A 24,508-nucleotide genomic window follows, 5' to 3' on the forward strand; every position below is an offset into this window, starting at 1 on the left:
AAGGAAGACTACTGCTACTACTACTGCTGCTGCTACTACTACTACTTCTACTACAACTATGGCTACTGCTACTCATAATCACCATCATTGTCATAATTGTCAGGCGAACAAACACTGACACAGTAGCAGTGTTGTAAAACGTGAATTTACATGGATATACTGGTATTAAAAATAAAATAAAATCTTCCCCCACATGATGATCAAATTATTATTGAACAAAAAGGTATCAGAGGAGAAGTGGGGTGAACAACTCTTCCAGAATTTCCAAAGATGACTATGCAAAGATTTACTATGAAAAGTTGGGGTTGGGTGTGATTGTGGCCACTTATCTATTCAAACCCTTCAAGTACCAAATTGAGTTGAGGGTGTTTATGGCATAGGAGAGGGAGGAGGTGGGGGAGTATGTAAATATCCCTTTGAAGACAACAATTAGAGAGGTGTGTGTATCTGAACTCTTCAAGGTCAAACATAGAAGACTAAAGCTAATAATGGGTGTAATTATAAAACCAAATATACCTTGTAAATTTGCAAAAAATGTCACCGAAAATGTTCAAAATCGTCTTGTCAAAACAGCATTTCCACGACGAAATTTCAGCCTTTCGGTGACCTGGAAAAAAAGGAAATGGAGATGCACATGTGCACGTGGTTCTAGCTAAAAATAACCGGGGAGACCAGACGAAAATCTGACGACAGTGGGTCTGCACACCCTCCCCAGTGTTACACATTCCCCCTATGTACCTCTCCCTTTCGTTGCCGTGTTCCACCAGACCACCTGATCCTCCAGGAGGTGAGGCTGATCATCAGCAACAACCAGGACATCTCAGTGGACAACTGTCAGACCAAGTGTGACGCCCTCTTTGATCTGGCTGCTGGACACGATGAGGACATCACTGATAGACTGTGTCGTGAGGAGTGTGCCCAGTGAGTGACACGTGTGTGTGTGTGTGTGTGTGTGTGTGTGATGTCTGTTGTTGTCTATGACGAAGCTGTCATCCTTGACACGAGCTCAAAGGGAGTTGTTATTATCGTCATCTTTCTCGGCGTCGTCGTCATAATTATTGTTATCATTATCATACTAGTCATCATCATCACCGCCACCACCACCACTATTGTCCTTGTGGTCATCGTGTTCGCTATATTTGTCGTCGCAGATACCTATCCGTAACGAACAAATCATTGTTTGTGTCAGGAGAAACTTTAAGCGAGTTCAGTATCATTGTCATGATCAAAGAAATTGTTGTCCTTGTGTGCATCATAAGAAATACGTCAGTAGTCTCTTCCATAAATGTATGATAGTCGATCGTGTCCGACTGTGACCATCAGAACAGCAGAGGAGGTAACTGATGTCCTCGCTATCTGGGCTAGAGTTTGATTATAGTGGAGAATGTCTTGCTCCAAGTTACATCCCCACTCTCTTGGCCAAATGGATTTTAGGACAGTTGGTGTTGGGATAGTTCCCAAAGGCCAACTAGCCCCCAAGGCTGCAGCACTAAGACTGAGAGCCATTGCAATTTTGCCTCCCAGTTTGAGGGTCATTGTCCTTCACAAAAGAATAAGCTGTAAATGATTTCCCATCACAATGAAGAAACCATTGATAAAACAGATCTCACGTTGCTGTTGTGCTAGCTGTAAATAAATGGTGTTGAAGTCACAGGTCGCATAGCCTTTTATGGTCATCGGGGCAGTGAATTCACAATGTGTAGGGCTCGGCACAGGTAGGTAGGTGGAGCGTATTCCTCTCCTTTGGCTGGAGTCAGGTATACCTAGCCATTCACACCTGTGTTGAGCGAAAATCAGAGTATGCTGAAACCCTGAACACTGGATCCAACGCTTAAACCGATTCTGCAACGGCGTCTCCTTCAATTAAATAATGTACCATTGCTATATTGTATTGCATGATAGCTGTACTTTTCTAGCAGATTCCTCTGTGTGGTATTCAGATTGCTAAACCTGGGAAGGGTGCTTTGTAAGAACAAAGACTCTAAAGATAATAACATTAGTCTATGATTTGTTCATTGTTGTACAGTAGTTATTTATACTTCCTGTGGATTTTTCTTTCAGTCAGCGACGTGTACTGACAATTTCAGTCTTCAGAAAAGTTTCAAAGAAATTTAATCCTTTTGCTCCTTTTGGGGTGTGGAGGATACAATAACAATACATGCTCATCGAATCACATCTCCAGTCCAACAATGTCTTCAAAACACGCAAAAACGCACACACACGCACGCACGTGCTAATGTTAATGATTTGCAACAAAACAAATCAAACTTAAACATACTGATAAGTATGTTTTAGATGTAACTAAAGTTAGACACCCTTTACAAGTTTTATGAATTTACTTAATTAAGTTGTGTTTTCTTCCCAGCACTGAATGAATTGCATAGACCATACATTGAGATATGTTCATGTATGTACCAAAGGTTACTGCACTGAAGTAGTGGATGCAAAGCAACAAACTGTAATGTGTCTGAAGGATAGGTTAAGTGATGTTTAACATACTTCTTTTGTAGTGGCAGCGCATTAGATTTTGTGAAGATAAGGTATTGACCCACTTTTCTTTTTCTTTTAAAAAATTGTTTATCCATTTATTTATCGTTTTAGGGAGATGTGCATTGGCATGTATGGATAAGTTTGCATGCCTTCACATCCCAGTGAAACTGTCATTATATGATTATGTAGGTCAGTGTGTGTATGCGCGTGTGTGGTGTGTGCTACACAAAGCCCTCTCTGATTTTCATTGTTCTTCAGCAATCATCAGAGCTGCCCAATAATTTTCACGTCAAAAGTTACAGTTGAAGTGTGACATCATTAATCATTTGACGTCATATCTCTGTTGCAGTCAACTGCACATGAGACCCACTGACGGCAATTAACCAGGTGATTCCAGAAAGGAAAGACAACTCATTGTTCCAGAAAAGAAAGACAACTGATTGTTGACTGCCAAATAAAGTGATCTTGTGTGGGAAAGGGAAACAAGACTAAGACGTGTGTGTGTGTGTGTGTATGTGTGTGTGTAAAAGAACCCACGGTAAGAAAAGGATTGTCCCTGGCAAAATTCTGTAGAAAAATCCTCTTCAATTGAACAAATGAAATTGGAAGCAGGGAAAAATACAACAACAACAAAAAAATAAAAAACAAGAGAGGCAAGGCCTTCAAGACTCACTTGTGATACACTTTAAAAAAAATCCAAGCTTTTTATGTATTGAGTATAATTTCAAAATGTAATGTTTAAGATAAGAAAGATCAGTTTAAAGCAAATTAACTCCCCTAGCATTAATTACAGAGTAATTTCCCTTTTTTTTTTACTATCTGCACCAAAACGTTTGCAAAATAAATAAAACTTCCATGCTTAGCAAAAGAAGTTCCTGTTTGAACAGAAAATGATAATAATGACTGCTCTTGTTGTTGGGTCAGAATATCAGATCAAAGTGGCAATTTTAGAGAATACACAAAATATAAATATAACAGTAAATGCAGTTTGCATATAATTAGTGTTCATTTTTTAAATTTTTTTGTGCCCCTCCCAGAGGTGCAATATTGTTTTAAACAAGATGACTGGAAAGAACTGAATTTTTCCTATTTTTATGCCTAATTCGGTGTGAATTGACAAAGTATTTGCAGAGAAAATGTCAATGTTAAAGTTTACAACGGACACACAGACACACACACACGCACACACACACACACACACACACACACACACACACACACACACACACACAACCGAACACCGGGTTAAAACATAGACTCATTTTGTTTACACAAGTGAGTCAAAAATGAAGGGATGGCACTCTCAGGGTGGTGACGCACTCTCCATGGGGAGAGCAGCCCGAATTTCACACAGAGAAATCTGATGTGACAAAAATGTAATATGATCAAATACAATACTTCATTACAACTGGCCCAAGTGCTGTTTTTTTTTGTTTTTGTTTTTTGTTTTGTTGTTGTTTTTTTTTGGTTTTGTGTGTGTGTGTGTGTGTGTTTTGTTTTGGTTTCCACTTCCTTGTCTAATACGTACCCCAACCCCCATAGCATGAACCGTTAACTACGAATCTCTTAATATCAAAAGAAAACAACAACACCAACAACAGCAACAACAACAAATCAGTGGGACTACCGTTGAACTACAAATGCCCACAATGTTACAAACTTCTGCAATTTCGATCCAAAAAAAGAGTCAAGAAATGTCACGGAGCTACCTGGAAAGAAAGTTACCTGATCAAAATGACCCCAGGTTGTTTAACTGGAGAAGGACTCAAGTCAATGGCGGACGGTTGAATAACACAGTCAAACGATAAGAAAATTTCTTTGTCGAGAAAACTCCGCCAGTAAGATCTGACCAATTGTGAATGTCATTTCTGGCCAGGCTGTCTGTCTATCTGTCTGTCTCTCTATTGTCACCCTCCTCTCTCTTTTTCTCTCATTTTCCTCTCAGATTTCTGTAAATGAAAGACATGAAAACAACACACAATACAAAAGACATGACTTTGATAAAAAAAATAAAATAAAACAAAATAAAATAAATAAATATACAAATAAGGGGTATTTTTCACTCTGTCTCATCATATCACTTTCATGCTAAGGCAGAGGGGAAAGTTTCAGTTTCAGTTTCAGTAGCTCAAGGAGGCGTCACTGCGTTCGGACAAAACCATATACGCTACACCACATCTGCCAAGCAGATGCCTGACCAGCAGCGTAACCCAACGCGCTTAGTCAGGCCTTGAAAAAAACAAACAAAAAAAAAACAAAAAAAAACAAAAACAAAAAAACAAAACAAAAAACAAACAAACGGGGGAATAAATAATAGATAAGCTTGCATAAATAAATAAATAAATAAATAATTATAATATAGAAAAATGTAGTAGTAATAATATTAGTAATACTAATAAAATGATAATAATAAAACATAAATAAATAAATAAGGCAACAATGGTGCTAAATAAGCGAATAAATGTAAAATATGAAGACACACATTCACACATACACCCACACATGCATAACAGAAATGCACCAAACATGCAGTTTCACATATATGAAAGCACAGTCAAATACATATAAACGTACATGAGCTCCAACACACACACACACACACACACACACACACACACACACACACACAAACACACACTCACAGAGATGAACACTTACTTGTACAAGCACATATGAAAGCACAGTCAAATACATATAAACGTACATGAGCTCCAACACACACACACACACATTACCTTGCACCTCCTCTACCCCCTCCTCCACACACTCATTTCTAGTCTACGTATCGCAGCTTCCACGGCACACACACACACACATAAACACACACCCACAGAGATGAACACTTACTTGTACAAGCACACACACATACGCCCATATCTCCCACCCCCAACCCCACACACGTACATACAAAGATATATATATATATATATATATATATATATATATATATATATATATATATATATATATAGATATATATATATATATATATATATATATATATATAGATATATATATATATATATATACGTTCCAATATCCTGTTGCTCCCACAGTGTAGGCATGCATACACTCACATACCTCATCCTCTACCCCACCTCCCCCCGCACTCCCACCTCCCCTCACACACACACACACACACACACACACACACACACACACACACACACACACACACACACACACACACGTACACATATCTCTCCTGACACTTGTGTACACTTTCACTCTCGCGCATTCACAAACGCACTCAAAAGCACAGACCCACACATACACACAAACACACACAGCCGCCACTGACTGGCCGCAAGAGGGATGGGAAAAGATCTCTGATGCCAAGAACGTGGCGTCTAGTGTGTTGCTCAGTCTATTGTATTTGGAAAGGCCCACAGAGACTCTGTTCCGTTTTGAAGAAATTTGCGCAATGTTCGTTTGGAAATGATGCCGATATTTGTTTGATTTGCAAAGCATCGTGCTCTACCTTTCATGTTAGACTTGCAGCCGCTCCCTCTCTCTGCTTCTATTTCTTTGAGGCGATCGATGGTGTGATGGCCTTGCACCTGTTCTTTTTGGTATTCTTTGACTTTTCTGAGGATTTCCGATTTTCCTAGATGTAGGCCGCTCGTTGGTGTTGCGTTTCCAGCAAGTCTGTCAGCTCGCTCATTTCCCTTAACACCTGCATGTCCCGGGCAGTATGACCATGTGAGTTTTTTAATCTGAAAGTTGCGCATTGCGTTATGCCACTCTGGGCTTCCCATTCCGTTTTCAATTTTCTGTATGAGGTTCATTGAGTCGGTTAGAATCATGGCATGTTGGTTTCCGGGCGTATGGATGGACGATAGCCACTGGAGGGCATGTGTCACAGCTTCAACTTCCATCGTTAGGCTGGAGGTTGTGACTTTGTAGGCAGCATTCACTTCCCAAATTGTTTTTCCATTTTGTTTCGCAGTGAATCCCCAACCAGACTGGTCTTTGGTGACTGAGCCATCTGTGTATATGATGATGTCCTCTTCTTTACTGTTTTCTTCTATAAGCAGCTTCACTTCCGCATCAGTTTTGCCCTCTGGCCATTCCCGACAATGTCTTCCTAGAGTGGGTGAAATGACTGTGTTGAATAGATGGTTGAGGTTTTCGGGGTTTTTCTCCCATTCTTTTGTTTCTTTCAGGTCTTGTAGTCGGCATACTAGCTGGGTTGTGTCTTCTGCTTGCCCCATCCATGATCTTCCTCGTCCTAGACGGCTGCCTTTTGGTTCTTTGACTGCGTCATGCAGTGGGGTTTGAGGGTTTTCTAATGCTTTGAAGTAGGTCTTGACCTGTTCTAACTTGTTTCTGGCCTGCACTGAAGGAAGGTCAAGCAGGTATCGCATGGTTTCTGTGGGCGTGTCTTTTGTTGTTCCAAGGATCAGCCTCATAGCTTCATTTTGGACTCTTTCTAATTTTAGGAGGTTGCTTTGAGACGGTGTTGTTAGCCCAAGTCCGTAATCGATCACACTGAGGACGAGTGATTGGTATAGCAGGAAGAGGTGGCGTTGTTCAATTCCTTTGGTTGCCATTGCTTTTAAGACTGAAAGGCCCGTTTTGCATTTGAGAACAGTATTTTCCGTATGTTTTCTGAAGGTCAGCATCCTGTCAAAGTGTATTCCTAGGTAGCGTAGGCATTCAGTTTTCTCAATTTGAATCCCATCGAATGACACAGAAGGTGGTGATTTGCTCGCGGTTTTGTTGTTGAGGGTGCACAGCAACGTTTGGGCTTTCGCTGGATTGATGGAAGATCCTGTGTCTTTGCACCATTGAGCAATATTGTTTAGTTGTTTCTGGACGGCTTCAGTTCTTTCCTGAAGCAGTATCGTGCACATCATAGTCACAGTAGGTGAAGGAAATGTCACTGTTATTGATGGCTGAATAACGATACAATAGACAATTCCTCCACAAAGGTAATTCATCAGTTGAACAGGAAAAACGTTTTTGAAATAAATCCAGGGTGGGTTTTAATTTACTGCCACCGTTTTCCTCACATATGGATACAGGACTGGCCATGATCACAAACAGATACACACACAATGCACACCACATTCATCTACTCACAGTACCGGACCGCCATGTCTCCAGAGTTCAGTGCATGGCAAAAAACATGTTCATGGACGCTGAACAAGTAAACTACACAGAGAGAGAGATAGCTGAGCAGTTCCCGATAAGAACAGCTGCTAACCTCCCCACCTGATTCCATGGACAGTGTCCTCAGAGGTCCAGTGTGTGTGTGACCAATCTCCGACCTGACTGTCCAGATGTAGGTCACAGAAACAGGACGATAGTCTGACCAACACAACGTCACGTGCAGAGGGCGTGGCCCAGCTTCCCAGGGCGTTGTCTCGTGCTGCACGTCCGCTCGAGAAGGTATAAAATGGACGGTGGTCAGTGATAGTGACCATCACTTCTCTGTCGCTGTGACAACGAAAGATCAGGTAAGAAACGTAGGGTTAGGGTTCTTTGGATTGTCATTGTTTTTTTGTGTGTGTTACAATTAATATTGTGGATGATGAGAGTTCTAACGTTAAAAAGATTCTTGTTTTTCTTTCTATCGTTGTACAAGTTCTGTCTCTGTCTCTATCTGTCTGTCTCTGTTCCTACCTCAGTCCTTTCCTATCTGTCGATCTGTCTGTCTGAATCTCTCTCTCTCTCTCTCTCTCTCTCTCTCTCTCACACACCATACCATACACACACACACACACACACACACACACACCATACCATACACGCTCACACACACACACACACACACACACACACACACACACACACACACACACATACACACTGACATTGATGAATATATCACGTTAACTTTAAATAGTAAAGCACACATTCACGTTCTTATGAACACTTCTGTGCCTTCCCGGTCTCTGTGTGTCTGGCTCTCTCACAATGATAATATAATGACTAAGCCATCATTATTCATTGGATGTAATACACATGAAACGTGATTTAAATCTGTAATCATCAGTGAATGAAATAGTACAAAGAACAGGGCGCTTATATCGAAAAAAAGATTAGACAATTATCAAATAAACGGTTTTAACGGTTCTGTCAAATGTACCACTGACCCGTCCAGTTGTCTGTCTGTGTATTTCTCCACCCATTCACTGTGTGAGTTAGTTCGGGGAAGAGAAGGGTGTTGGGGTAATTGAGGTGGTGGGGGTGCAGCAAGGTGTTACTGTGTGTGAACAATTCCATACATTCTACACACATCTGCTGAGACATTCGATCCATCACTCTGTGATGAAGTGAAAAAGGCACATGGGATTAACTCATTTAATGGGTGCTGTGAGTGTTGATGTACATGTTATGTTAACATGTTACGTCCTGTGACACTTATCACTGATCGTGTGGAACTTTCGTGTTTCAAATATTTAGGTTCAATAATTGACAACGCGCTTGCTTTCAACCAACACACATATATGATTGTTGAGAAGGCCCATGCATTAAAGTCCTATGGAGCATCCAGTGTTAGTCAAAAGATACAGCAGAACCTTCACAGATATTTTAATGAAAGCATTTCAACTTTTAACATCATTCTTTGGTATGGAAATCTTAGCACGAAAAATAGATGGGTGTTATCTCGAACTGCGAACATCGGTGTGCAGAATTCTTGGTACAAACCATGCAACTCCCCTTGGCTAATGTGCAGAATTCTTGGTGCAAACCATGCAACTCCCCTTGGCTAATGTGCAGAATTCTTGGTACAAACCATGCAACTCCCCTTGGCTAATGTGCAGAATTCTTGGTACAAACCATGCAACTCCCCTTGACTAATGTGCAGAATTCTTGGTGCAAACCATGCAACTCCCCTTGGCTAATGTGCAGAATTCTTGGTGCAAACTATGCAGCTCCCCTTGGCTAATGTGCAGAATTCTTGGTGCAAACCATGCAACTCCCCTTGGCTAATGTGCAGAATTCTTGGTACAAACCATGCAACTCCCCTTGGCTAATGTGCAGGTAATGATCAGTGAAGGGAATGGCTTTTCAAATGCCAAATGACTGTTGTCACCCTGTGTGTTCCTGCCATTGTGTTGAAAATGCTGTTTGCGAAGAAAAATGTTTTCAAAAGATCTTTTATTCCCCTGGCAGTGTAGGTTTTGAACACACGCTTCTTTGCATTGATACAGCATGGCTGTTTGTCAGCTGCAACTGTGATTTGCAAGTCTTGTCATTTAGTGATTTACATTCAGCTTTTATTGGCATGTCCATGATTTACATATAGCTTTCATGTGGCTTGATTTAATAGATAGTTTGATTTATTCACTGAGTATTTCTTTTAACTCTCTCCATACGAACGGCGAAAGAGACGACGTTAACAGCGTTTCATCCCAATTACCATCATCAAAATATTGCAAGCGGAACTCTCTTATACTGAAGAGGTGAATGTTGACAAAGAATACGACAATTCTGACGACGGAAGCTAAAGGTTGGGGCATTCAGACACCCACTGGACATCCGAGGGGTCTGTGTAGAGGAGAAGAGAGGACTGGCCGTACTGAGTGAGTTAAATGAAATAGTTTTCACAGAACTGCCCAGTTCTTTTCAAATTTGCTTGGTTCCCCTGAGTTATCCGATGTGCGTACTTGTGTGTGTGTGTGTGTGTGTGTGTGTGTGTGCGTGTGTGTTACAAGACCAAAATGCCAGCAAGAATTGAATTATTCACTTTGCGCCATTTGACAGCACAAGCCTGAGCCCACGAAAATTTTGTGAGAGAATGTGATTGTATGACAGAGATCCGAGTGGAACGAAAAGTAGGTATATGACGTGTTTCAATTGTTGCAGACGTCATCATGAAATACGTCATCCTTCTCGCCCTGGTTGCCTTGGCAGCTGCCCAGCATCACCCACAGTTTGACCACAACAACCCTCTGCGTAAGCATGCTACTACTGCTATTGCTACTGCCGCTGCTAGTACTACTGCTGCTGCTACTGCTGCTGCTGCTGTTGTTGTTGTTGTTGCTGCTGCTGCCACTGCTGTTGTTGTTGCTGCTGCTGCTACTACTACTGCTGTTACTGCTACTATTACTACTACTGCTACTACCACTTCGACCACAACCACTGATAATCACCACCATCATCATCTTTTTCAGGCGAACTACTACTACTACTACTACTACTACTACTACTACTACCACCACTGCTACTACTACTACTACTGCTGCTGCTGCTGCTGCTACTGCTACTACCATTACGACCACAACCACTGATAATCACCATCATCACCTCTTCGTCAGGCGAACTGCTTCTACTACTACTATTGCTACTGCTACTGCTACTACCACTACGACCACAACCACTGATAATCGCCACCATCATGATTTTTGTCAAACACTAATAATAGTAATAATAATAATAATGGATACTAATATAGCACACTATCCAGAAATCTGCTCTAGGTGCTTTACAAAAACGCTTTTGTTAACATAAAACATTACATCAATGTTACATACACACACCAAAATGTGACTACACACACGTGCGCGCGCGCGCTCGCACACACACACACACACACACACACACACACACACACTATGCATAATATATTTTAACATACATGTGTATCTAACAGCTACCCTAACACATACGCACACATAGGCAGGTAAAAACTTACATAAACACACGCACACACTATACACATTCATGTAGCTATGTACACATACATATGTATACACACATAGTCAATCACAGTTCCAACGTCGGCAGTCCGCAGGGAACCATCGATGTTAGGTCGCAAAGAGGCCACACACCAGAGGAGACCCTGCACTCCTTCTGAGTCACTTCGGTGGTATTCAGTGGTGCCTGTTCTGATTCCAGAATTTCGAAAATGCCTTTTCAAAGATGCGAATGTAATGCAGTAAAACGAATGATTATATTTTATACTAAAATAGACAACACAAACACACTCAAACAAAAAGGAATCTGAGCTTTGTTTACAAAGATAATTCCAAATCAAAGAAGAGAAAAAGAGAGAGGGAGATGGCCGGTACAGTGTCTTGATACACCAACAAGACTGGGAACAATAGACGAATGATGAATGCTATGGATACTTGTATAGCACCTATCCTCGGTCAGAGACCAAGCTCTAAGCGCTTTACAAACACGGGGTCATTTAAACAACAGCCTGCCTGCCTGGGTAGAGCCGACTGACGGCTGGCTGTCATTGGGCGCTCATCATTCGTTTCCTGTGTCATTTAATCAGGTTCATTGACGCATATATACACACTCATGCAGACATGTTACATTTTACGTGTATGACCATTTTATTTATTTACCCCACCATGTACGCAGCCACACTTCGTTTTCGGGAGGGGGATGCTTCATGTTGGGTATGTTCTTGTTTCCATAACCAACCGAACGCCGACATGGATTACAGGATCTTTAACGTGCGTATTTGATCTTGTGCGTGCGCATACACACGAAGGGGGTTCAGGTACTGGCAGGTCTGCACAGATGTTGACCTTGAAGATCCGGGGGAAAAAAATCTCCACCCTTTGCCCACCAGGCGCCGTTACCGAGATTCGATCCTGGGACCGTCAGACTGAAAGTCCAACGCTTTAACCACACAGTTATTGTGGTGATTAGAGGTGTGTGTGTGTGTGTGTGGGGGGGGGGGGGGGGATCAGAAGTCTTCAAGGACAAGTAATAGGGGTCCATACGTCACGGCATATACTCACACGTGTGTCTGGATAAAGACATAGGAGACAAAGCCTAACGCTATGTGATAATGTTACACGTTTCGCCCCTATACACCTCTCCCCTTCATTGCCATATTCCGCCAGATAAAGTCTCGATTATCTCGTAAAGCCTATAACATGTTACAAGAATCAGACAAGAATGAGGAAAGAAGAATAGAGTTTCTGATGTGCGTAGTTGTTTGTTTCTTCTTCTTCTTCTTCTGCGTTCGTGGGCTGCAACTTCCACGTTCACATGTATGTACACGAGTTGACTTCTACGTGTATGAACTTTTTTTTTTAACCACGCCATGTAGGCAGCCATACTCCGTTTTCGGGGGTGTGCATGCTGGGTATGTTCTTGTTTTCATAACCCACCGAACGCTAACATGGATTACGGTATCTTTAACGTACGTATTTCATCTTCTGCATGCGTATATACACACGAAGGGGGCTCGGGTACTAGTTGGTCTGCACATATGTTGACCTGGGAGAACGGAAAAATCTCCAACCTTTACCCACCAGGCGCCGTCACCGAGATTCGAACCCGGGACCGTCAGATTGAAAGTCCAACGCTTTAACCACTCGGCTATTGAGCCCGTCAGTTGTTTGTTTGAATATGGTTTTGATCATGTATGGGTACACCAGGGTGTTGGTTGTGTCAATGCATTTATTACTGTTTTTCGTCAAAGTTTAATTGATTGCAGATGGCAAAAATGGCGCAAACATATTTAGACCAGTGATAGATTTAACATATGTAGAATTTTTTGTAACACCCATACAGTAAAACCTGATCTTTTGTCTACTATGAACAAACACTTGAAATATGTATGGACTAGATTTCGAATCACTTTATCTGATTTAACTGTACATCATTACAGATCAGTGAATTCAATGCGAATAATCTAATTTGTCCATTGTGTAAAGAATCCTAGGCTCTTGGTGATATCAGACAAAAGTTTTTTTCCTTCAAAATATTTCCAAAATCCACGTGCCTTTAAATTTAGTTTGCTGCATTGAGAGAGTGATGTTCAGATTTCGTCAATTTTCGTTTACAATGCATCTAAATTTAGAGATATTGTATTGTCTTGATGATATGATTTAAACATCAGTTTTGTTTGACGTGCCCGTTGATATGTATGTATAGCATTTTGCTATGTCTGTGATGTGCTTGTATGTTTATGTACACTCCTTCATGAAGGGCTATGACCATTAATGAATTAGTGTATTATATTGTACTACTCTTTTTGTCACAACAGGTTTCTCTGTGTGAAATTCAGGCTGCTCTCTCCAGGGGAAGCGCGTCGCTACACTACAGCGCCATCCGTTTTTTGTACTTTTTTACCTGTCTGCATTTTTGTTGTTGTTCATGTTGTTTTTTTTATTGTTTGTTTTTCTATCGAAGTGGATTTTTCCACAGAATATGTCAGCGACAACCCTTTTGTTGCCGTGGGTTCTTTTACGTCCGCCAAGTGCATGCTGCACAGGGGACCTCGGTTTATCGTCTCATCCAAATGACTAGCGTTCAGACCACCACTGAGGGTCCAGTGGAGTGGTAGAAAATACTGGCGACTGAGCCATGATTCGAACCAGCGCGCTCAGATTCTCTCCTTTCCTAGGTGGACGCGTTACCTCTAGGCCATCACTCTACTGTATTCGTATTTGCATTCACCAGATCAGCTGATCCATGCCGAGGTGAAGCTGATCATCAGCAACAACCAGGGCATCTCAGTGGACAACTGTCAGACCAAGTGTGACGCCCTCTTTGATCTGGCCGCTGGACACGATGAGGACATCACTGATAGACTGTGTCGTGATCAGTGTACCCAGTGAGTGACACGTGTGTGTGTGTGTGTGTGTGTGTGTGTGTGTGTGTGTGTGTGTGTGTGTGTGTGTGTGTGTGTGTGTGTGTGTGTGTGTGTGTGTGTGTGTGTGTGTGTGTGTTTCATGGCTGTTACTGTTGAATGATGATGCTATCAACACCATCATTACGAACCCTGATAACGTTAATACGATACCTGGCTGCACGTCTATCATCTATGCCACGTCGTTGCCGTTGTCATCATTATCATTATCCTTCCCACAGTCATCGTCATCATCCTCATCTTCATCATCACAGTCGTCATCATCTTCATCAACCATCATGGATGTTGGATGCAATGAGAATATCACTGCCAGAGAGTGTCTCTGCCAGGGGGAATGCTGCCAGTGATGGTGCTGGTACTTATATAGCGCCTATCATCGGTCGGAGACCAAGCTCTAAGCGCTTTACAAACACAGTCATCTGCACAACAGGCTGCCTACCTGGGTAGAGCCGTCTGACGACTGCCATTGGGCGCTCATCATTCGTTTCCTGTGTCATTCAATCAGATTTCAGGCACGCACACATACACACTCAGATAGAAATGTAATATTTTATGTGTATGACCCTTTATTTCATATTTACTCCGCCATGTTGGCAGTCATTATCCGTTTTCGGGGGTGTGCATTCTGGGTATGTTCTTGTTTCTATAACCCACCGAACGCTGACATGGATTACAGGATCTTTAACTTGCGTATTTGATCTTTTGCATGCGTATACACACGAAGGGGTTTTAGACACAAGCAGGTCTGCACATATGTTGACCTGGGAAACCAGGCGCCGTTACCGAGATTCGAACCCGGAACCCTCAGATTGAAAGTCCAACGCTTCAACCACTCGGCGATTGCGCCCGCCTGCGAGTTATTAGTGTTGCCATCTTTCTTTGGAGTTGTCGTCATCAACGTTAATTGTTATCGTTATCATCGTCATAGTCGTTACCATCACTACCACCTTCATCACCATGATCATCGTTGTCGTATTTGCTATACTCGTCGTCACAGATGCTGACCACATCGAGCAAATCATTGTTTGTGTCAGGAGAGACTGAGAGTTCATTATTTGTATTTGTATTTCTTTTTATCACAACAGATTTCTCTGTGTGAAATTCGAGCTGCTCTCCACAGGGAGAGCGCGTCGCTACACTACAGCGACACCCATTTTTTTGTATTTTTTCCTGCGTGCAGATTTATTTGTTTTTCCTACCGAAGTGGATTTTTCGACAGAATTTTGCCAGGAACAACCCTTTTGTTGCCATGGGTTCTTTTACGTGCGCTAAGTGCACGCTAGCACACGGGACCTCGGTTTATCGTCTCATCCGAATGACTAGCGTCCAGACCACCATTCAAGGTCTAGTGGAGGGGGAGAAAATATCAGCGGCTGAGCCGTGATTCGAACCAGCGCGCTCAGATTCACTCGCTTCCTAGGCGGACGCGTTACCTCTAAGCCATCACTCCACATATCACCATCCCTGTCATGGTGGATGGCATCGTTGTCCTCGTCTGTGTCACAAGGAATTCTCCAGCAGTCACTTCTATAAACAATGGACCGTTGCTATATCGTATTGCATTATGTCTATAGCTATTGTTCACACACATTTCTCTTGGTGATGTTCAGGTTGCTCTCCCCCAGGAAGAGCGCTTTGAAACAACACCTGAAGCTCACCCCTAATATTCTGTAACTCATCCGTCATTGTCCACTTGTTATCCACACTTCTCTTTCTCTGTTTTTGTTGTTGTTCTTGTCAGTCTTCATGTGTATATACCTACCCAATAGTTACTGCACTGACATTGTCGATGCAAATCAACAAACAAACAGTATGGTGTCTGAAGGGTGGTTAAAAATTGTAACGTTGAGCCACGTTTGAACCACTTCTCTTGTAGTGGTAACAGCGCGTTCAGTTTATGCAAAGATCGGGCATCTGCCCGCTGTTCTTATTTCTGTTTATTTAGGCCTGTTTATCTATTTGTGTTTGTTTGCTTATTTTTTCAGTCTTTTTTTTAGAGAGATGTGCACTGGCGTTTAGAGATCAGTTTACATTCCTTCACATACACTTTAAAGAGAAACTGTCATTATATAACACAGGCTAGTGAGTGTGCGTGCGTGCGGCGTGCGTTTGTGTGTGTGTGTGTGTGTGTGCGTGCTTGTGAGCTTGAGAAGAAATCCACCCCTCTCACATTTCCTTCATTCTTTCAGCAATCATCTGTTGCCCAGTAATTTTCTACCACATTAGAGATGATATATTGAAAATGACATCATTAATCAGTTGACGTCATACCTGTGTTGCAGTCAGCTGAACGTGAGGCCCACTGATGCCAATTAACCAGGCGATTCCTGAAAGGAAAGACAACGACTGGTCCAGAAAGGAAAGACAACTGATTGTTGACTGCCAAATAAAGTGACCTTGTGTGGGAAAAGGAAACAAGACTAAGACGTGTGTGTGTGTGTGTGTGTGTGTGCGCGCGAAGGCGCTCATGTGTGTGTGTGGTTACGTTTTTGTGTGTGTGTTTGTTTGTTTTTTTAATAAGGTGTAAACGAAAAGTAGTTGTCTATCTGTCTGTTGTTCAGTTTTATCGTGCAGGACGTTGAATATACAGCCCAATGCTCTCTCTTTCCCTCTTCTTTGCTTTGGAATCATCCCTTTCCATGAAGCTCAGATTCCTTTTTGTTTCAGTGTGTTTTGTTGTCTATTTTTGTTTTTATTTTCGTATAAAAAATAATTATTCGTTTTTCATTATCACAGTCGTCTCCAATACTGTTGTTTTTCTGGTCTGTTTGTTTTATCAATTGTTTGTTTCCACTTCCTTGATAAATAGTTTCTCCATCCCCACACCGTGTGCCTTTGATTCCGAGCCTCTTTCTATCAAAAGATTACATCAAAAGCCACAACTACAGTAACAGCAACAACAACATATCAATCGAACGATGGCTGAACCACAAAAGCCGTCAATGTCACAAGCTTCTGTAATTTCGGTCCAAAAAATTGGACAGGGTCAAGAAAGGTCACGGAGCAACCTGGAAAGAAAGTTACCTCATGAAAATGACCCCAGGTAGTTTAACCGGAGGACTGAAGTCAATGGCGGACGGTTGGATAACACAGTCAACCGATAAGAAAATCTACTAGTACAAAACTCCGTCAGCAAGATCTGACCGATTGTAATTGTGTCTTGACTGGCTGGCTGTGTGTCTCTCTCGCTATCTCTATGCAATAGCCGAGTGGTTAAGTGTTGGATTTTCAATCTGAGGGTCCCGGGCTCGAATCTCGCAAACGGCACCTGGTGGTAGAGGGTGGAGATTTTTCCGATCTTCCAGTTAGCCCCACTGCTGTTTTGATAGTCACAGTCGAACACGACTATCATAATTATACAGGCAATCTATATTTCCAAGCATTCTATTTCTACTTATTCATCAATGAAAATGAAGTGACATCTAAAAAACATTTCAACAATATTTTGTTTCTTCTTCTTCATCTCCAGAGTTATCTGCTCATTGTGCAGATGAGACTGAAGGTCGCTTTGTGTGGTGTTGCAGAATGCAGATTGCCTTTTGATAGCAGTTTATTTCGACTTTTCCTGCTTATTTCATCAACAAATGAAATTGTCATGTAACACTTTGCTATGTTTACTTGTATAAGGGATTTCAATTTAACAGGTTCATATGTGGTTCTTTATCATTAGTTTTGTATTGTCCAGTTTCTAGTTAATCATTAGTGATGAGCATCCCCAGAAGTGTCACTGTTTGTAGAGGCGATACGGCCTTTATTAAGAAAAAAAAAATGGTGATCGACTACAAATGACGAATTTACCAATGACTGAATTGAGCACATGTGAGTGAATAAGTCTGTGATATTCTAGAGAGGGTGCTGAATTAACTGGACTGTACGTGTTGAAGATTCTACTCAACAGCACTTCTTCGATTCAGTTCAAAATACTTTATTGTCTTCTTCAACCAAAACAGAAAATTCTCTTTCGGCTCACTTAAAATGCCCGTCAGCGAATATCACAGAGAAAAACAAAAACAACGGGTAACTGACACACCCTTCACTGATCACCCTGCACACATCACTTATTATGTAAACAGAAAAACATGGGCAAGATAATATTACATTATAATTTAGAGTGAAACAACTCTCTGTGTGTGTGTGTGTGTGTGTGTGTGTGTGAGTGTGTGTGTATGTGTGTGCGTGTGTGAAAGTGTGCGCGCGTGCATGTGTGTACGTTTCAATCATTATAAAAAAATGTCCAGTAAGACATAATATTTAAAAAGACAAATGCTTATCAACAAATAAAACAGAAAAACGAATGAGCAACTGGCGCACCCTGTTGCTCACTCGTTTTAATGTTTTATTTGTTGATGAGCATTTGTCTTTTGAAATGTTGCAATTATCTTATGAATATTTTCCTTTTTATAATGATTCAGTTATAATTATCTTTCTTTGTCAGCCTTCCTGCCTGAAGAGTCCTTCACTGTGGAAATCGTTCTGTAACGCCTGGCTACTGTTGTTATGAACTGAACGGTAAAGTCACGGGAAATCTGTAACGCCTGGCTACTGTTGTTATGAACTGAACGGTCAAGTCACGGGAAATCTGTAACGCCTGGCTACTGTTGTTATGAACTGAACGGTCAAGTCACGGGAAATCTGTAACGCCTGGCTACTGTTGTTATGAACTGAACGGTCAAGTCACGGGAAATCTGTAACGCCTGGCTACTGTTGTTATGAACTGAACGGTCAAGTCACGGGAAATCTGTAACGCCTGGCTACTGTTGTTATGAACTGAACGGTCAAGTCACGGGAAATCTGTAACGCCTGGCTACTTTTGTTATGAACTGAACGGTAATGTCACACAAAATATTTATTAGACATCTGTTCGACAGATACGAACGTATAAATTATTTGGATATTAGTGAAATACCGATCCTGTTTGGCTAAGACTCTTTAGCACAACCAGCACAACGTTCTACGATCCGATTTTTTTTTTTAAACAGTGATCACAAAAATAAAACTTTGAATCAACTTGTGCAGTTTAGGTACTAAATATCGTCTAATTGCAGTATTTCAATTCTTAAAAAGAAAGAAAAACACAAATCTACACTCGCAGATTCCAGAAAATTGGTTATTGTGTGGAGAGTCACACAAACGTTTGGAGTTTTTGTTTTGTTGGAGTTTTGAAGCCGTTGTATGATGATCAGTCGCGTCCGACTCAGACCATTAGAACAGCTGGGGAACCAACTGCCTTCCAGACTATCTGGGCTAGAACTGGATTACAGAGGAGTGTCTTGCACAAGTTACATCCCAATTCTCTCGGACAAGAGGGCAAAAGGACAGTCGGCATTTGGAAAAGCCCCCAATGCTGCAGCTCTAAGAGCCAGTGCAATCTTGCCTCCTAGTTTGAGAGTCACAGTCTTTCACAGAAAGCTGAGCTATAAATGGATTTCCACTGCAGAGAAGAAACCATTGATGATGCACCTCTCACTTCGCTGTTGGCCCATCTGTAAAGTTATGTCAGTGTCTGCTTTTAGCCGAGCGCTGGGCCCGTAATATCGTGATGATGACAGGGACACCTTGATATGTTGAAATGTTGACCGTAAAACTGTGATAAAGGCAGGCTGCTTTTAATGAAAATGTTCCGTTTCCAGCACACAACATTCAATCCGACAAACTTTTTTCAGATGAGAAAAAAGAAGATCTGAATCGATTTTAAGCAAGTACGGGAAACACCTTTCTCACAATTCCCATCCATCACGTTTCATTATTCTTGTTGTTTTGAAGTCAAAGCACAGCTGGAACCACACGTGAGCCATTAACAATCTGCCTCTTGTTTTTCTTTTTCTCTCATCGACGGGCGCAATAGCCGAATGGTTAAAGCGTTGGACTTTCAATCTGAGGTCCCGGGTTCGAATCTCGGTGGCGCCTGGTGGGTAAAGGGTGGAGATTTTTCCGATCTCCCAGGTCAACATATGTACAGACCTGCTTGTGCCTGAACCCCCTTCGTGTGTATACGCACGCAGAAGATCAAATACGCACGTTAAAGATCCTGTAATCCATGTCAGCGTTCGGTGGGTTATGGAAACAAGAACATACCCAGCATGCACCCCCCCGAAAACGGAGTACGGTTGCCTACATGGCGGGGTAAATAAACAAAACGGTCATACACGTAAAATGTTAAATGTTACAAGTTTGAGTGTGTAAGTGTGCATGCCTGACATCTGATTGAATGACACAGGAAACGAATGATGAGCGCCCAATGGCAGCCGTCAGTCGGCTCTACCCAGGTAGGCAGCCTGTTGTGAAAATGACTCAGTGTTTGTAAAGCGCTTAGAGCTTGGTCTCTGACCGAGGATTGGCGCTATATAAGTATCCTTATCAATCATTCATTGAAAAAAACGTATGTCTGTGACCTAGTGTTTGTGTACATCATTATTTTATATGTCAGAAATCTATGAAAGCGATCAAGCAAGCAGCCATACACACGCAAACACACATGCACACACACTGCACGCTCATCCACAAACACACCGACGCACACAAAACAAATTAAAGTAGATGAGAAAACGAGTCCTTTATTCTTCTTCTTTTTTCAAAATCAAACTGGGTTTAGACGATAACTACTGCGTCTACAAAACATTTTATATAGAATAGCCAGCATTCGGCTGTAATGTAAAGTGGATAACTATCCCTGGAATGGTATCTCACAGGCGAATCTCAGTTGCAAACAGCGGGCTGTGTGTGTGTGTGTGTGTGTGTGTGTGTGTGAAGGAGACCAGTAACCCAAACCAACAAGAAAAAACTAACGTCTCCCAGCGCTGTTAGGGGGTAGGGGTCGGGGTGGGGGGGGGTGTCTTGGAAGGACGGGGTGAGGTTGGTTGGGGCTGGTCCCTCTAGCCGTCCACAGAAGCCATGTGCATGATCAGCTCCACCACACGGTTGCTGTAGCCCCACTCGTTGTCGTACCTTCAACAACAACAGGACATCGATGATAATACCGATGATGATCATCATCATCTTCCATCATCATGGAGGAGACGATGATGACACTGACGATGATGAACATGATGTCCTCCTAATGATAATGAAAAAAGATAACACAATAATGATAACAATAACAATAAATAACACATCTATGGTGTATTCATTTTGGTTATTTGAATATATGGATAAATCAACAATGGTGAAGATGATGATGACGACGAATAATAACAATAATGATAACAGCAACAATCATGATAAAACAACAGGAGCGGCTGGCTCTTTCCCTGACAAACAACCCGATGTTCTCAATGTCCTCACCTGTCACACACTGTCGCTCCTCCATCGACTCTCCGCAAAGCTTTGATGGGCTTCAGTTTCAGATACTCAAGGACAAATCCATATTCGCTACACCACATCTGCTACGCAGGTGCCTGACCAGCAGCATAACCCAACGCACTTGTTGGGCCTACAGTGCGTGCATGTCAATTTTATTATTATTATTATTATTATTTTTACTACTTTTTTAAAATGTACGCTTATAGTTGACTTCATCAAGTTTTTGCGCCTTATACATATTATTATTAGTAGTAGTAGTTCTTTTTTTATGTATTTATCTATTATTTATCCCCCCCCCCTTTTTTTTTTCTCAAGGCCTGACTAAGCGCGTTGGGTTACGCTGCTGGTCAGGCATCTGCTTGGCAGATGTGGTGTAGCGTATATGGATTTGTCCGAACGCAGTGACGCCTCCTTGAGCTACTGAAACTGAAGCTGAAACTGCATGTAACTTTGTCAACCTATCAGAATGAATTTTTTTCAAAAACATTCTGCGTGTGGACAACACTTTTCTCGCCATGGGTTCTTTTATTTCAGTGCGCCAAATGCGTGCTGTACACTCGGTTTACCGTCTCCTCCGAATGGCTAAGACGCTCAGTGTAATGTTCCAGTCAAACAAGGGAGACAGGGCGAGAGCGGGAATCGAACCCACACCCTCACGGACACTGCACACTGGTTGATGAGCGTTTTAACCATTCTGCCACATTCCTCCTCGTGTTTAGGCAAATCTAGCGTGGATGCGGATCAGATCGCATGCACTGGCCGCTGACTTGAAAACTGAAACTCGATCCAGTTTTGGTTGAATACCGAATGCAAAGACCTACGCTTTATGGTGTTTCTGAGTTGAAACCTCCCCCCCTCCCTCAACACCCATCTTCCGTTCCCTCACCCCTTTAACATGCTGCATTTTGATCTTGACCTTTGACTCGTGACCTTTGACTTTAAAAAAAAATTATTATTAATATCCACCATGGGTAGCCAGACGACAAACAAATCATAACTCTGGCCCCCTTCCCCATTCCCCGCCTTTGTAACCCATGGCCTGTACAGCCATAGTGAAAAGAGATCAGCGATGCATGATTAATAAGTGCAAAATTCCACTTTTGTGCACTCATATAAGTGGCGTACCTGCTCATGCTGCGCCAAAAGTGACGCAAGAAAACCCAGGAGGAAGAAGTTCAGAATAACAGAAACGCTGTCTGACCATCCAGACCTGTGAACTCTCTTCGGATCTCAGTAAGCCGACACCTAGCTTAGCCCTTCCCCGACAGGCAACACTACTGTCAGCTAGCAGTGGAGGGAGAGGGTGAACCTACCAGGAGATGAGCTTGACGAACTTCTCACTCAGCTGAATGCCGGCCTTGGCATCAAAGATGCTGCTGTGGCTGTCGCCCAGCAGATCGGTGGACACTACCATGTCCTCTGTGTAGTCCATGATTCCCTTCATGGGCCCCGCCACCGCTTCCTTTATCGCGGACCTGATGGCGTCGTAGTTAGTCTGCACAACACAACACAGCCTTCACTTGTTGCTGTCATTTCTAGCATCATAGTTAGTCTGCACAACACAACACTACACCACACCACAACACAACATAGCCTTCACTTGTTGCTGTCCTTTTTGGGATCATATGTTAGTCTGCACAACACAACACAGCACAGCCATCACTTGTTGGTGTCCCTTTTGGCATCGTAGTTAGTCTGCACAACACAACACAACACAGCACAACACAACACAGCACAACACAATACAGCACAGCACAGCACAGCCATCACTTGTTGGTGTCCCTTTTGGCATCGTAGTTAGTCTGCACAGCACAACACAGCACAACACAATACAGCACAGCACAACACAGCACAGCACAACACAGCACAGCACAACACAATACAGCACAGCACAGCACAGCACAGCCATCACTTGTTGGTGTCCCTTTTGGCATCGTAGTTAGTCTGCACAGCACAACACAACACAGCACAACACAATACAGCACAGCACAACACAGCACAGCACAACACAGCACAACACAGCACAACACAACACAGCACAACACAGCACAGCACAACACAGCACAGCACAACACAGCACAACACAGCACAACACAACACAGCACAACACAGCACAACACAACACAGCACAGCACAGCACAACACAACACAACACAACACAACACAACACAACCCTCACCTGTTGCTGTCCTTTTTTCTTTCTCAAGAAGGCCTCAAAGCGTTCGAACTGGGACATGTATGCTTAACAACAACATCTGACTGACAGATGCCTGGTCTGTGCATAAATCCATTAGTGATAAGTGATAAGATAAGAAACTCTTGGGAGAGCTTGACAGTACAAGGTCTTCAGAGAAGAAGCACCCCCTCTCAAGTGTTTCGGCCCTTAACTCCTTACACTTTAAGGGGGCCGGGCCGCACCCAGGCCATGACTCCTGGATGTCCTTGTATTGCCGCTTTTTTTTTCTTCTTTTTCCCTGGTCCTCAGCATGTTCAAACCCTCGCTTCTAGGGTGGCCGCCACTTCAGGACTGAGTCACCTTTTCTGGCAGATGTTTTAACCACATCGTACGCCTAGTCCGAGTTGGGAAATCTAATCCTTATGAAGTTTACTTTCATTTCTCCTCGACCAGATCCAGCTGGAACTCTTTTCTGCTGCTTCTGCCATTGCCTTGAAAGCCCATGTCCTCTCTCTGCCAGAAATCGACAGCTGTTTCACGAGGCTGTAGGCAGATGCGCCCACAAACCCTCTTGCACCAGTCTCTCTGGCGAGGACTTTGGCTTCGAAGCCAGATTCTCTCAGGCTGCTGGCTAGATCAGCAAACTTCTCCGTCTTGTAGATGTGGGCTTCCTCCATTCTGCTTTTGTATGGTACAGTGAACTCAATCAGAATCACTTGTTTCGTTGCCTTGGGGTGGGGTACTATTGTCAGGTCTCATGCCGCTCTTGCTGATGATTTCCGGGTGTTTATTCCCCTCTGGTTAGTCAACTGTGCATTCCCAATCTTCGGCACCATCAAGATGCCCACGTTTCCATGCTCTGGATGTTACTGCTGTTCCTGGCCAGACTTTACTGCTTTCTGCAGAGAGGAACTCTACTGGAACTTCTGGTGGTGTGGGTGCTCCGTGGACAGTGGATACCACGTGTGCAA

The 24,508-nt window shown here is 42.6% G+C and overlaps 3 protein-coding genes across 3 annotated transcripts in view; 2 read left to right on the plus strand and 1 right to left on the minus strand.

Annotated features, from left to right (window-relative positions):
* The window catches only part of LOC143301857 (uncharacterized), a 4,700-nt gene extending 1,728 nt beyond the window's left edge, over positions 1-2,972 (plus strand). The window contains exons 3-4 of the mRNA XM_076616273.1: positions 768-921; positions 2,840-2,972. Of these exons, the coding sequence (XP_076472388.1) occupies positions 768-921; positions 2,840-2,873 (188 nt within the window). The 3' untranslated portion in view covers positions 2,874-2,972. The remainder of the gene's footprint in view (positions 1-767; positions 922-2,839) is intronic.
* Positions 2,973-10,316: 7,344 nt separating this feature from the next.
* LOC143302028 (uncharacterized) lies at positions 10,317-16,378 on the plus strand. The gene is made up of 3 exons (XM_076616513.1): positions 10,317-10,398; positions 13,873-14,026; positions 16,345-16,378. The coding sequence occupies exons 1-3, from the start codon at positions 10,317-10,319 to the stop codon at positions 16,376-16,378; spliced, it is 270 nt and encodes an 89-aa protein (XP_076472628.1).
* A 4,507-nt stretch (positions 16,379-20,885) lies between these two features.
* Positions 20,886-24,508, minus strand: part of LOC143301895 (uncharacterized) — a 28,876-nt gene continuing 25,253 nt past the window's right edge. The window contains exons 10-11 of the mRNA XM_076616325.1: positions 22,675-22,856; positions 20,886-21,007 (exon numbers count right to left, since the gene is read on the minus strand). Of these exons, the coding sequence (XP_076472440.1) occupies positions 20,935-21,007; positions 22,675-22,856 (255 nt within the window). The 3' untranslated portion in view covers positions 20,886-20,934. The remainder of the gene's footprint in view (positions 21,008-22,674; positions 22,857-24,508) is intronic.

Source organism: Babylonia areolata, chromosome 28 (assembly GCF_041734735.1).
Source record: "Babylonia areolata isolate BAREFJ2019XMU chromosome 28, ASM4173473v1, whole genome shotgun sequence".
Lineage (NCBI taxonomy): Eukaryota > Metazoa > Mollusca > Gastropoda > Neogastropoda > Buccinidae > Babylonia > Babylonia areolata.